We start from the raw sequence: 13721 nt of genomic DNA on the forward strand, positions 1-13721 counted from the left end.
AGCCAAGCTTTCTTCTATCTGACGTGTAGTGAATCCCTATATTAGTTTAGTTTAATAACGGAACGGAATAGGACTGTTAAAAAATGTTATGTAACCGTTGCAACGACAGATGGGTTGACATTACTGCAATGCTGTAGCAAGTTCGATATCGGAAGTGGGTAGGGTGCAAATGCCGTTGTGACTATCACTCGGGGGAGTGAAATATTCTAATAATGTCGCAGTGATAACAACAAAGCTAGGCGTTAAGTTACGCCATAGATCGCTATATAGATTGCCTGGAAAATTTGGCAGAAAATGGGGAACGGAGTGTTTTAACATTAGGTTCCTTATGCCTAGATCTAAAAGATCATTAACAGAAAGCAGACAAATAGCAGAAGCAGAAAAATATATTTTACTCTGGTAGAAAATAGTTTAACAAATACCTTAAACTACCAAAGCACACGAAAGTTGACAACTTTTTTAATTATCAAGCTATATAATCAAAGTAGCTATAACAACATATAATTAAATTCAATTTCATTCAATTTGCGATGTCAAAACTAATACCTGTCTAGAAAGTTACTCTAGCAAACTATGATTAAGGTATGGAATATCTCAAAATAAAGCCATTCTCATATTCATATAATAGTTAGAATATTGGAGCAAAGTTTAATGCTATGAAATATCTATATGTATACTATTTTTTTAGCTTCACGCCGTATCCCGCACTTAGCAGGATAGGCAAAGGGAACCTGAGAACCTAGTCTTAAAACACTCCGTTCCCATTAACCACCGAATTCTGGAGCCATTACGTGTTGAATGGCGTGACTCAACGCCGCGCTACTAGAGCGAAGAAATGAAAACATTAAATATTTAATTTCCTATAGGGGGAAGCGAACCCACAACAAGGTGCAAGGGCATAGCAAGATGCAAGGGCATAGCAAGATGCAAGGGCACGACTGGCCTGTATACTAATGTTATAAAGTAGAAAAAATTGTTTGGTTGTACGCGTTAATATCAGTAAATACTGGTTAGATTTGAAAAAATATTTCTGTGTCGCATAGTCAATTTATTGAGGACATCTATAAGCTATAAATTTACAAGAAGTTAATCATTACAACATAATTTAGTTATTTTCTTTACACCATGGGGGCAAAACGACAGGCAAACATTAGTCTCAAAATAAAGCTATTCTCATATTCATATAATAGGTAGAATATTCTGGCAAAGTTTCACACTGAATAAGGTTTTAGTTTGGTTTAATAAGATCCTATAGCAAAGTTGCAGGGGAACTTACGCGCCGAAGTAATTATCGCGCCCGCGATCATGTGCCAGTACTAACAACTCGTCCTAATGAGATTTCAAGATTTATACGTTCTTACAACTCAAAGAGTAGAATAGAATTGTAATTGTGCTTCTTGAAGTGGCAACTTTAAATGTTGCGATTTAGTGGGGCTGTTAGAACATAATGGTGGTTGGGGGTTCATTTCCAAGTTGTTAGGTGCTTATGTTTAGAACTGATAGTGTAGAAAATTTAGTTTCTAGGTGGACTTTTTATAACCTTATGATAATAAACTGATGTAATTACTATTTTTATAATCATTTATCGATAGAAAACTAAAAATATTCTATTACCACATGTTTCGTGGCGTAACTTAACGCCGCGTGTTATTTTGTAAATACTCTAGCATATAAGTAAGCACTAACCTGTACAATGGTATCCCAGCATCATCTCTAAACCAGAACACCATGTAGACTTTGTCGTTGGCGGCGGTGCCCAGGTCGCACGGGAACTGCGCTACCATCCCCTCCACTGCCTGTACGTCCACTGTACGGACACCCGCTGAAAGAAAAGTATATTTCAATATAGATAACCATTTATATTTTTTCTTATTTTTATACGAACCTATTTATCTCTTTTTCTTTGTATTCGTATTTTTTAAATTTTGTTCATTTATTGCAAAAAACTCTGGCAGCCACTATTTTTTCGATTTTTGTTTAATTTATTAGACCTTTGAAAAAATATGGTTAAGTTAACTTATCTTATTTATTTTTGACATAATTTTGATTCTTATACAACGAACCATTTATAACAATAAACTAAATAAACAAAAGCAAATTTAACTAAACTACATAAAACTTTTGCAAGTTAGTAGAAGCTAGGAAGTACATTTCCAAATGATACTTTCCATTTAAAGTTGGTTAATGTGGCACAGAACCCCCGACGACTCTACGGGGTACTAACAATACTAACAATACAATAATATGAGCGCCTCGAGGGTCCATTAGTATGCTAACGAAATACGGAACTCCAGTTCAGGACCAAGGTCTGGATCCCACAAAGGACACAAATATGACACCATGGAAATTATACCGTAAATCTATAACGATAAGGTCAAATTTTAAATGGCAGTTCAATGTGTTCCCATAGATTTCTCTAGCCCATTATAGTTTACACTCAGTATAGAACAATAGAATTGTTATAAGAGTGGGACTAAACCGTAATATTTTATATATTCAAATGATAATACTGAATTTATTTGGATCAAAATTTGGATTTGAAGTTGTTATGTTATTTAAAACTAATAAGTGATATGAATAAAAAGAACTTAAAACACAAATTTCTCAAAAATCTACAATAAATATTATTAAAATAAATTCCCCTAAATTCAAATGGTTTGCTAGTGTTCAGATATAGTTCATTCAGGTCCTATACCATAATTATTATTGTATTATCACTTAAGCTAGTCGACCATATGAAAACATGGAAAGCAACACCTTTTTTAAATGATTTTTTTTAAGTATTTAATAGCAATTTAATTAAAGTACAGTTCTTTTTTTTCTTTTAAAAGAAGAATTTCTTCTCTTAGTAGTAAAATATTTTAATTTTTATAAGAAAATAGAGAAGAAACTACATAGCATTGAATGAAATGAAAAAACATAGTTTTTTTTCATCGCAACGGGACTTGAACCCGTTCCGTTTTAATGTAACATTGATTTGAACTTCCAATATCTATACTAACATAATCAAGCGAGCAAGTAACAGGATTATCATATGTCGCGCGAATCGGATTTGGTCGAAGCGTGATTAATTTTCGTTAACATAAATTACCTACACTAAGCTTGTTTAAGCGTTTGTGTATAATTAAGGTTAGGTTTCATTATGTAAGATTTATATTGTTGTCCTTATATCTTAATAGGTATCTCGTAATTGTAGGAAAGAATAGAATTTAGATATATTCGCCAAGAGATCTCAAAAATTCCTGAACTAAATTTAATAAAACTCAAAATTATCATCATTCATCAATCAAAATCATCATCATCATCCTAAATTAGAATATTCAAACCATATTCTTACTTAATAGAAATGTTAAAAGACTTGTTATTAAAGCGAAATAATTCATTCCCAAAACGAGAATCGAACCCGCAATCGTCATTACTCTCAGACGCTATAACTAATATGAAAGCTCTAGAATTATTTCCATAGAATGTCTAACATTTTGTCCCCAGACATTTATATTGTACCTGCACAGAAACAGTAGTAGCTAGTAGCGTAATTAAAATCGGCACCCCCCGTCGATGTCACACCATTTGCTAATTGAAGTCGTAAACGGACAAAGACTGACGGCGACGCTAGTTTAATTGGTACATGCTTTGACGACGCACTTAATGTGCATTTCAATGAGGGCCCATTTGTTTGAGCGTTGTATGTATGGGAGTATACAGGTATTGTGAGTTGTAATATGTTTTTGTTATTTATAGTGTTATTTAAGTGTATTGCCATTTATGGTGCTAAAGCAGAAATGTTGGGTTATCCCGCAGAGCAGGGTAGGTAGAGGGAACCCAATGCTTAGGCTGAGTGGCGGAACCCTTACTTTTTAGAGTGGGAAAATAATTTATTAACTTGAGTGAGAATCGAACACACACTCTATCACAATATTCGCGTTTATAATCGGCGCTTTCCCATTTTTATTTCTATTTTTGGTCAGACTTTTAACATATTATCGAATTGAATTCTCGTATTACGCTTTGGCACTATAGCATAATGGATTACCATAAAAATATAAGTGCCGTATAGTATTAACTATATGGCACTAAAATCCTATATCTTATAAAACAAAGTCGCTTTTCGTGTCTGTCTGAACTTTCTAACTCTTCTTCTTCTAAACCACCCAACGGATTTTTATGCGGTTTTCACCATTAGGTCGAGTATTACTCAGGGAAGGTTTATATATAGTTTATTATTTGTACATAAGAATATAAATTAACATAAATACGATAAATGTGTCTAAAGTCCTACCCGTTGAGACACTTTCGCGCATGCGCTGCTTTAATGGTAAGTACTATATGAAAATAATGTATTGGTGTATTATTCCTCTTAATAAGATCTACAAAAAAGTCCGCGACAGCATATTTTTATCTTTTAAGAATAACGTGTAGTGATCATATTTCTGTCTAAAAATAATAATTTCAATATATTTTTTATTGTGAGGGATATTTTTCCATAATGGTATTAATCTTTATCCTTTAAAATACTTTATTAAATTTCTACGTTAAACGAAGATAAAATTTGCTTTTTACACTATTTCGAAATTGCGAATAGTTTTAGAGAAAAACTCATTTAATTATTGACACATCACGCCGTTCACACATCAACTGTATCGAGTCAAGTTTCACTTATCCCTTACTCTCAGCATATAAATAAGTATATTAGTTGGCCATTTAATGTACATCAAAACTGTCTTTTCTGTTTTTCATTTTAATAAGTATTTTAGAAGTTGTTACAATATCAAAAAATCCTTGCTGCGAAACGCGCCTCGCGACGTTATGCTTATACAAGCGAGTCCGCCGCGCCCGCCTGCCTTACACGCATCGGTGGTTCAGTGGTAGAATGCTCGCCTGCCACGCGGGCAGCCCGGGTTCAATTCCCGGCCGATGCATTCTATTTAATTTTCGTCACAGGCAGCCACGTAGTGCTTGCTTTTCATCAGGGACAGAATACCCTCTTCAGCATTAACCACAAGCTCGAAAAAAAAAACCCGCCTGCCTTTATAGCAACGACGATTTAGTTAGAAGCTTTTGCACGTGAATATATTATTTAATGTCATTTAACTATCTAAAAATAGTAATTTAAATATATTTTAATAAGTACTTGAAAAGATTAGTATCACAGATATAAAATTACGGTACCTACTAAAAAATCCTTGCTGTGTAAAACAATTGGAAAATCCTTATTGAAACTACGAAAATGCGGGTTGCATTAGGGTTTAATTAATTTTCACATTATCTTAAGTGATTTGCAAACATACATTATATGAATAATCCAGTAGTAAAAGCGGGCGAAGCCGCAATAGGGTCGCTAGTTAACTATATGGCACTTAAATTTTCACTATATTGTTTCTAGTATATAAATTTTTAGAATCACCAAAAATATTTATCAGTTTAATATGAAATATTATTCAGAAATCCATTCAAAATCTGGATATCCCGTGAACTAGAAGGGCTAATTAAGTGCATTACGGTTTCGACGTCGATTTGTTTATTAATACGTGAATGACGTTAATACTCCTCATACAGGTGCTGGCGGAAAATATAGTCATAATAATATGGAGATCATATAAATTTATGACATATAAAGGTATCTACATACATACATATTATATGGATTTTCAAATTATGGATTTGACATTTAATGAAATATCGATCTATATTTATGTGGATATTCCAAATGTGGATTTGACATATAATGATATTTTGAACTTTGACATGATTAAAATTTGTGTGTGCACGTTTATTAAACTCACCTAGCTTCTAAAGTGTTTAAAATTTTACAATGCCTGTAAAAAATTTATTAAATCAGCTTCACGCTGCATCCCGCATACAGCAAGGTAGACAAAGGGAACCTAATGTTAAAACACTTTGTTCCCCACTTAACAATGTAGTTAAATAAAAACCTCTTGGATATTTTAATTGAGACTATTATAATATGCATATTTAAAATCTTGTACTTTTATTAAGAAAGAATAAAAAAATTTTTTTAAATGATTCTAATCAAATTTTAGAACATAAAACCCAACCATACATTTGAATTGAATCATAAATAAATATCGACTGACATAGATTTATGGTAATAGTCCTAACTGACCTAAAAGGTCCGAGTACTATTTTATACACATGTATAAATATTTATTTAAATTGACAATTCTCCTCTCTTTCTCTCTAACAGGTTTCACGTAAATACACTATTAAATACTATAAAATAAATAAATACTAGTAAATAGATTCTAACTATACGTTTCAAATAACAAAAGAAATTAGGATATAAAGTATCAAAATTAGGACGAATATAATCCCATCCCGTTACCAAAATATAGCTTGGAGTTCGTCACAGCTATAAATTAGGCATCGCGGTTATCCTGCAATCAATCACATCGTTTGTTTAAGAGTGAAATATCGGAATTAGAGCATTAATCTTCATTATGCTGTCACTGTAATGTCTTTTAAAGTGGTTTATAATAGAATAAAAATATTTGATTTTATTTCTTTTTCTAGTGATAAAACACTCCGTTCTCCATTTTTACATTCCGGCAACTTTATGACATTCTTAGCCTTTCATTTTCAACCAGATGGAAAAGTATGTATAAAATAATTAATCTATATATATAAAAGGACTTGTCCTCACTGACTGAGGTAAGACGCACGCACAGCCGTAACCGCTGTGCGTAGAAACGTTAAATTTGGAAAAAAGTTTACTTTCGTAATCTGGACATCCACTAAGAAGGGATTTTGAAAAATTTTAACCCTAAAGGGGTGAAGTAGGGGTTCAAAGTTCAAAAATCGTCACCAATTTTTATAAAATTTGAAATTCAGACTCTTAAACGTATATAATTGAACATATGTTTCATGGTTTTCTAGAATTCACCCCCTAAGGGTGCAAATAAGGGGTTGAAAGTTTGTATGGAAAAATCTTTAAATCGCCACCAATTTCTATAAAATTAGAAATTTAGACTCTTAAAAACATTTCATTGAACACATGTTTTATGGTTTATTAGAATTCACCCCCAAAATACGCAAGCGAAGCTGCGCGCGTCCGCTAGTTAATTAGAAGAAAAAGAAAAAAGATTAACGCTTTTTCCTACACATTAAGATGAGGATTGTGGGGTGGAGACCAGTAGTGGCGCAGAGGCTGTTCCTCGAGTGGTTATCGAACCCCCAACAGGCCTTACACGTAGAACAACGTTCCAGGATGACGATACCTACCGAACTTAATACCAAGCTTTGTTTAACTAGAACGGAAAGTGTCGTATATTTAATTTTAAAACAAACAGATATTCCCTGGAGTGACGTTTCATTTAAAACCGTCGTCGTTGGAATTAAAAGTAAGGGATTTCGTGATTGAGTTTTATAAGTATGAATTCTATTACAGATGATAAAAATAGATATTCGTTATATTTCACGCCACTCGTGGCGGATTGTGGATTCGATCCTCACACGAGGAAATTAAATATTTATTAAAAAAAATATTTCCATTTTTCGGTCTGGTTTCGAGGCAAAGCGTGGTCTTAATTTCCGCCACTCAAGAGGCATCCAGAATTCGGATAAGTAAGGAAACTTTTTTTAACTTTACATTTTATCCCTGGAGGGATAGCCAGAGAAAACGTAGCACCAAAAAAAAATTCCCAAACTTGCACTTGAAAAAAACTTATATCCATTATACATATACCACAAGGATGTTACTTCATAATATTTCGTAATCCATAGAAAAATTGTTTCATCGCGGTCAAATAACCGTAGCGTTTCCCCTACATTTCCTGATTCGAAATCCACGCGTTCTGGTATCGAAAAAATGTTAATCTGATATTTTGATAGGCGCTTTATTTTGCGAATTTTCAAGGAATATTTTAAACGGCAGCTCTGGTGTAAATAGAGTTTATTTGTTGTTTTTTTTACTTTTTACTTATTTTGTACAGTACAAAGTTGATTTTATTATTTTATTAATGTTTTCATTTTTTTTCTCAAATACAGTGGAAATTAGGGAACGGAGTGTACAATAAGTATCATTTGTCTACACTGCTATATGCAGAATACAGCGTAAAACAAAAAATATGATAGTATATAGTGCCGTTGGTACGGTCATCCAAGTATTTAATTTTGGTCTACCATACACAAAGTTATCGTACTCATTACCTATTCTTAGTTTTTATGATACGAAAAGTGAGACTGTCGTAAGTAGTAAAAACAATTTTTATATCATCTTAGAGAAATTCCCTAAAAAACCATTATTACAATAAAAACATAGATAACACAAACACTTGAATTGAAAACGACTCGTTCTTCCCATTCTACATATGAAAAGCGTGAGGACGGCTATTGATTGTGTAGCCAAATAAACTCAAAGCGAGGGCCCTTACGCACTGACGCGATAGAGCACGCGCCACTCGATACTCAACTGAACTAGAGCCTCAGCAATTAGGTAACAAAAGTATTTTACTTTGTGTTTTAAAATCTTATTTGTTCACGTTCATATCGAAAAATACTATGTTTTTGTATAATATATAAAAGTTATAGTATAAGCGCTTGGAGAGCGAAATTTTAATTTATACCTGCAACTATATATTTTTTCAACTTCACACTGTATACTGCACTAGCGGGGTAGACAGAGGTAACCGGGGAACCTAGTGTTAAGACATTTCATTTTCATTAAGACACTTCCGTTCCTTATTTTCCGCCAAATACTGGGAGCATTAGATGCTGAGTGGCGGAATTCAACGCTGCGGTTTGCCTCGTTACCACATTGAGGAAATGAAAATGTTAAATCTTTCATTTTCTCGAGTGGGAAATGATGGGTGTGGGTGTTCCTCATAAGTTAAGATAGCTCTGTATATAACATCAGAAGCTAAAGATAAGGCACATCATTTTCCAATTCCCAAATAATTTTCAAGGCATTACATGTATCATGTGGGATCACGGTACTCAACGCCGCGCTTATCCACATATCCGTGTACATTATTCGTCGTCAGACAGTCGTATATTAAGAAATAATTTTCATAGTGTTTATGTAAACGAAGATGCGACAGAGCAACCCTTGTGGTAACGCAAAGGGAAACTCATGCATGTAATTAGGTCACAGACCGCTCCATTTCTTACTGAGCTGCCTCGTTTTGTCCGGATATACTCACTTGTTTTAATATATTCAAGTTTTACCCGTAACTTTTAATTGTTGGTACATCTTCGTGAAGAGGGTTTGGTGAATAATCATTCTGTTTATTGGTAATTCTATTTGCTTAAGAAAGTTAAAGTTTATTTCGGTCAGTTGAAATTTTAAATATGCTTTGTTTAAATAGACTTCTATTACTTACTTACTTAGTACTTGGGCTATCCCCTAATTTTTTTTTCTAGGCTTCACGTTATATCCTGCACATCGCAGGGTAGGCAGAGGAAACCTGATTTTAAGACACTTCGTTGCCTACTTTCCGCTGAATTCTTGAGGCAATGCGTGTTGAGTGGCGGACCCCAATATCGCGTAAATTAAAATATATTTAATTTAAATCAAAATGGATTATCTAGACATAACTTTTAGTTTCCAAAATGTTTGTGGAAAAACATTTATACACTTCTAGAAACAACAAACATCGTGTGACAATACAAAAAGAACAAAGTTAACATATCGATAGCAATCGCCCTCATATCCTTTCTTCCTTCTATAAATAATCACAAAGGAAACTACGAGTAAGACAAACGCGACGTTGGGACTTCCGGTCAAATGAGGAATAAAAGTAATCGTAGCACTTATTAGATAGTACATAAAAATATAATATTAGTTGGTAATAATGTCATAAAAATTATTATTACAGAAAATATTTATTTTATATGTATGTTTGTTGAACAGCATTTTACATTGTAAGTCCATAATAATACCCATAAGAACAAGAAAATTTCATAGATTTTAGAAAAAAAATGTCTTTTTACTAACAACTAATGTTTTAACATAAAAAAAAATTGTGCCTTGGCACATTAAGAGTGTACGACTAAATTTGGCAGATTACCTATCCCTCATCCAAGAGGCACAGCTTCAAATCCTGCTAAATCTACTATTATAAAAAAAAAAACAATTTGTTACATTAAAAAAATATTTTAATTTGTCACCGTCCCTGCGTGTAACGGAAACGCGCCTCATAGATATCAGTTTATTATCGTGATTGACATACGCCTTAGGAAAAAATATGGCTTTCAAGCCTTTATTAAGATTGATCGACCACGCCTCGGATCGCAATCGCGTCTGCTTTTAGCCTGTAATGATCCACTGTCTGACGTGATAAAGAGACGTTTAATGTTTTGTTATGCCTTGTATTGGAAATGAGTGGGATAATGGGATTTTTAATGTACTCGTCTCTACACACAGCTTCACGCTTTTTTAAGTGGTGTAGTGTTGCCATGCGTTCCCCATTTGCGAGGAAATAAAAATATATTAAAAATAAATATTCCCCGAGTGGAGGTCCACCCCATAACTATCACATTTAGAGGAACTTTTAGGATTTTTTTGAGGAACTAGGTACAGGTGCGTTATCGGCCGCTAAGGTGAAGATAGACGCGCTTTTTGAATAAAAACTTAAAATATTTAATTTCCCCAAATAGAAATCGAACTCACAACCGTCGCGTCTACAGTCACATGCTTGTGCCTCTGTGCGCCTCATGCAGCAAAAACACATGTACAACACTTTATAATAAATAAATAATGTATAAAATAAACGATACATTTCAACATATTTTTGTCACGTCAAATTCAATTGAGAGTACTACGGTAAAAGCACGTTTAGGATTTATGTGGTTTTTCACGTTGTGTTAGAAACGTTGAAACATATGATATCGAATTCACATAGGTACCTACTTCATATTGAAAAAGTACTCGATTTATCGAAATAGTTGTTTTGAAAGTGATAGACGTCTGTGTTATATTTATTTCAATACACATGTATTCTATCATGAAGTTTTGCTTTTGCTTTTCTTCTTTATATTCATGTCATCAACGGTAAAAAAATGGGTTCTAAATTTGGTTTTAAAACTTTTTTAAATTTATTATTATTAATAGGAAATTGTGATAATACTAAGGAAATGTCATATTTTATGCTGAATTGCTCTTTTTTGGAGTGACGGCCGTGAAAATTCTCTTTATTTAGTTTTTTGCTCTCTTTTCATACAGAGATGTTATCTTTCAGCTTTATTAGCTGCTGTTTAATATTTTTGAATTCATTTGTACCAGTTGGAGTTGAATATATTCAGTATGATGAATAAATCGGCACAAAATTCAGTTTTTTGTAATTATTTTTTATACTTATTACACACGCCATTCTCCATTTTATAATAATTTTAGAGACATTTTACCCAAACCAAAACCAGTGCCACCTTTTCATACAGTATGAATAGAAGATTTAACTTCAATTCTATATAGAATTTACATTTCTCACTTGACCAGATCTAGGCCTCGCTTCAGTCACAAACAGCCTTCGGAAATACAATAATATTAAACATCCGTTTTGAAGCCGCACTCACTCCGTCTATATTATTTGTATATCTCCAATAGGGGTAGTGATGTGAAATATTATATCGATATTCTAATACTAAATTATAATAATGTTAAGCATCTGTTTTGAAAAATACATTTAAGTATTTAGTTTGTAAAAATACATGTTTTTATATATGCACATCTTTTAAGTTTCGAGCTATTACTTTAATATGGTCGAAGGCTTAAAACAATTAAGGAGATTCTATGTAATACAATTCCTCTATCATACAAATATCTAATAACAAAAAAATACTTATTCAAATTTTTTATTAGAATAGATGTTACTATATTTATAAAACATCGATATATTCTCATCTCTGCAGCAACGATGCATCCTTTGAGAGCTGCATTGGATAGACAAATAGGAAGCTGTAATATTTAGTGACAGTGTCTATAAAACCGAAGTCATGTCATTTATCAATAATAATTAATTACAGTATATAGTTGCCATATTAGAGTAATGCTTGTATTTTAGATGGAATTTTCATATCAATAACAGCATTCAATATTTTGTAAATACATATGATGTATGTTCAATCCACATTCGGGCTAGATGAATTAAGATTATTTTTCACTCTGGTAAGAAGCGCGGCGTTGAGCTCCGCCACTCAACACATAACGTCTCGATAAATGAGTGGAAACTTGTGAACGGAGTGGCTTAACACTAAGTAGTAAGTGTCGTTGTGTAGAATATTCAAAATTCTAAATTATTAGAAAATTACTGTCGAAACAGCAATATTGATTATAATAGAATATTATATAATTTATATCTATTATATAATACAGTATGAATCGTTCAAAGTGCATGAAAACTAGAATTACCATTTCAAATTTACATCGTCAGTCGTACGTTCATAAATCTAAATCATGATGTAACTCGCATGATACGTTGTTTCCCGACGTTTCTCGGAGGGAGGCAGAGGCGGATAATAAAATTCAACTCGTGAAACAAATGAAAATCATTCACATTTGAAGCCGCTTGTCTTTTAGGGATGAACGTTTTAGGAAAATGACATATTGAATATATTTTAGAAGTAAAATAGTATTTTTGGACTAAAAAGGCAAAAAGCGGAACCATTGCTGCAATACCTGCGAACAAAGTATGGAAGCAGCTATCTTCTGTCAAGATATTTTTTTAGCTTCACGCTATATACCGCACATAGCAGGGTAGGTGGAGGGTAAATGGGAACCTAGTGTAAAGGCACTACAAATTCCACGCTGCGCTTTGCTTCGTTACCAATCAGGAAATTAATAAATTAGGTTTCGTTACCTCGAATGGGAATCGAATCCTCAACTTGTTGCATTAAAAGTCACACGCTCGTCCCTGTGCCATGACTGGTTTCATTAGAATATATTTATAATTACAAAACCTATTTTCCTATTTGTTTAATTTTAACTAAAGATATTCCACTCTGTATTCATACCACGCCTCCATGAACAACGTATACAGGTACCTAAAGTTAGGAAACAAAGGTCAAGCTAGCTATTGTTACACTGACCTTTGCACAGCAGAAATGGTAAAATAATATTTGGCTGTTAAAATATTGTAGATAATATTGTGGTTTATATTTATTGTTAGGATTACGTAATATTTAAATGTTTAGACATAAAATAAAAAAGAGTGACGTATCACTACTTTCTGTATAACAAAGCGAAAATTTTAAACTGTACTCAGATTAATATATTTTTTAATAATTGATGCCATCGTACCTCAGTGGACCAATATCATCTGACTGTAAACGTGAAAAATGTAGGTTTGATTCCCTTTCGTTAGAGTTGCATATTGTTTTTCCTCAACTCAAAACCAAGCGCGGCATGGAATTTTGCCACTCAATACGCAATGTCTCGAAAGAACAGAAAACGGAGTGACGTGACACTTAATCCCCGTCTGCATATAACGTCAAAAACACGTAAAGTTCGTTTATTTCAATAGTTACACATTGTTTCATCATCTTCATCAAATCCAAATAGAAATACAACTTTACAGAAGCCAGCAACCCTGTTACAAATCAAGAAAACGAAATCTGTAGAACAAAGTGAGTTGTTCCAACAATAATTTATGCGAGCTACGAAACGGCGCTACGAAACGGTGCTACGAAACGGCGCTACGAAACGGAATGGTTTTTTTCCTATCACGATCGAGTCTCATGTACCACGTGTTTTACATCTTATCGCTATA

At 33.2% G+C, this 13721-nt stretch overlaps 1 protein-coding gene across 2 annotated transcripts in view; it reads right to left on the reverse strand.

Annotated features, from left to right (window-relative positions):
- side-II (sidestep II transmembrane protein) overlaps positions 1 to 13721 on the reverse strand; it is a 339951-nt gene that overhangs the window by 225902 nt on the left and 100328 nt on the right. For both annotated transcript variants that reach the window (XM_085195977.1, XM_085195968.1), the window contains exon 3: positions 1687 to 1822. In XM_085195977.1, the coding sequence (XP_085052103.1) occupies positions 1687 to 1822 (136 nt within the window). The remainder of the gene's footprint in view (positions 1 to 1686; positions 1823 to 13721) is intronic.

Source organism: Heliconius melpomene, chromosome 1, assembly GCF_056956725.1.
Source record: "Heliconius melpomene rosina isolate 202511_hmr_F chromosome 1, ASM5695672v1, whole genome shotgun sequence".
NCBI lineage: Eukaryota > Metazoa > Arthropoda > Insecta > Lepidoptera > Nymphalidae > Heliconius > Heliconius melpomene.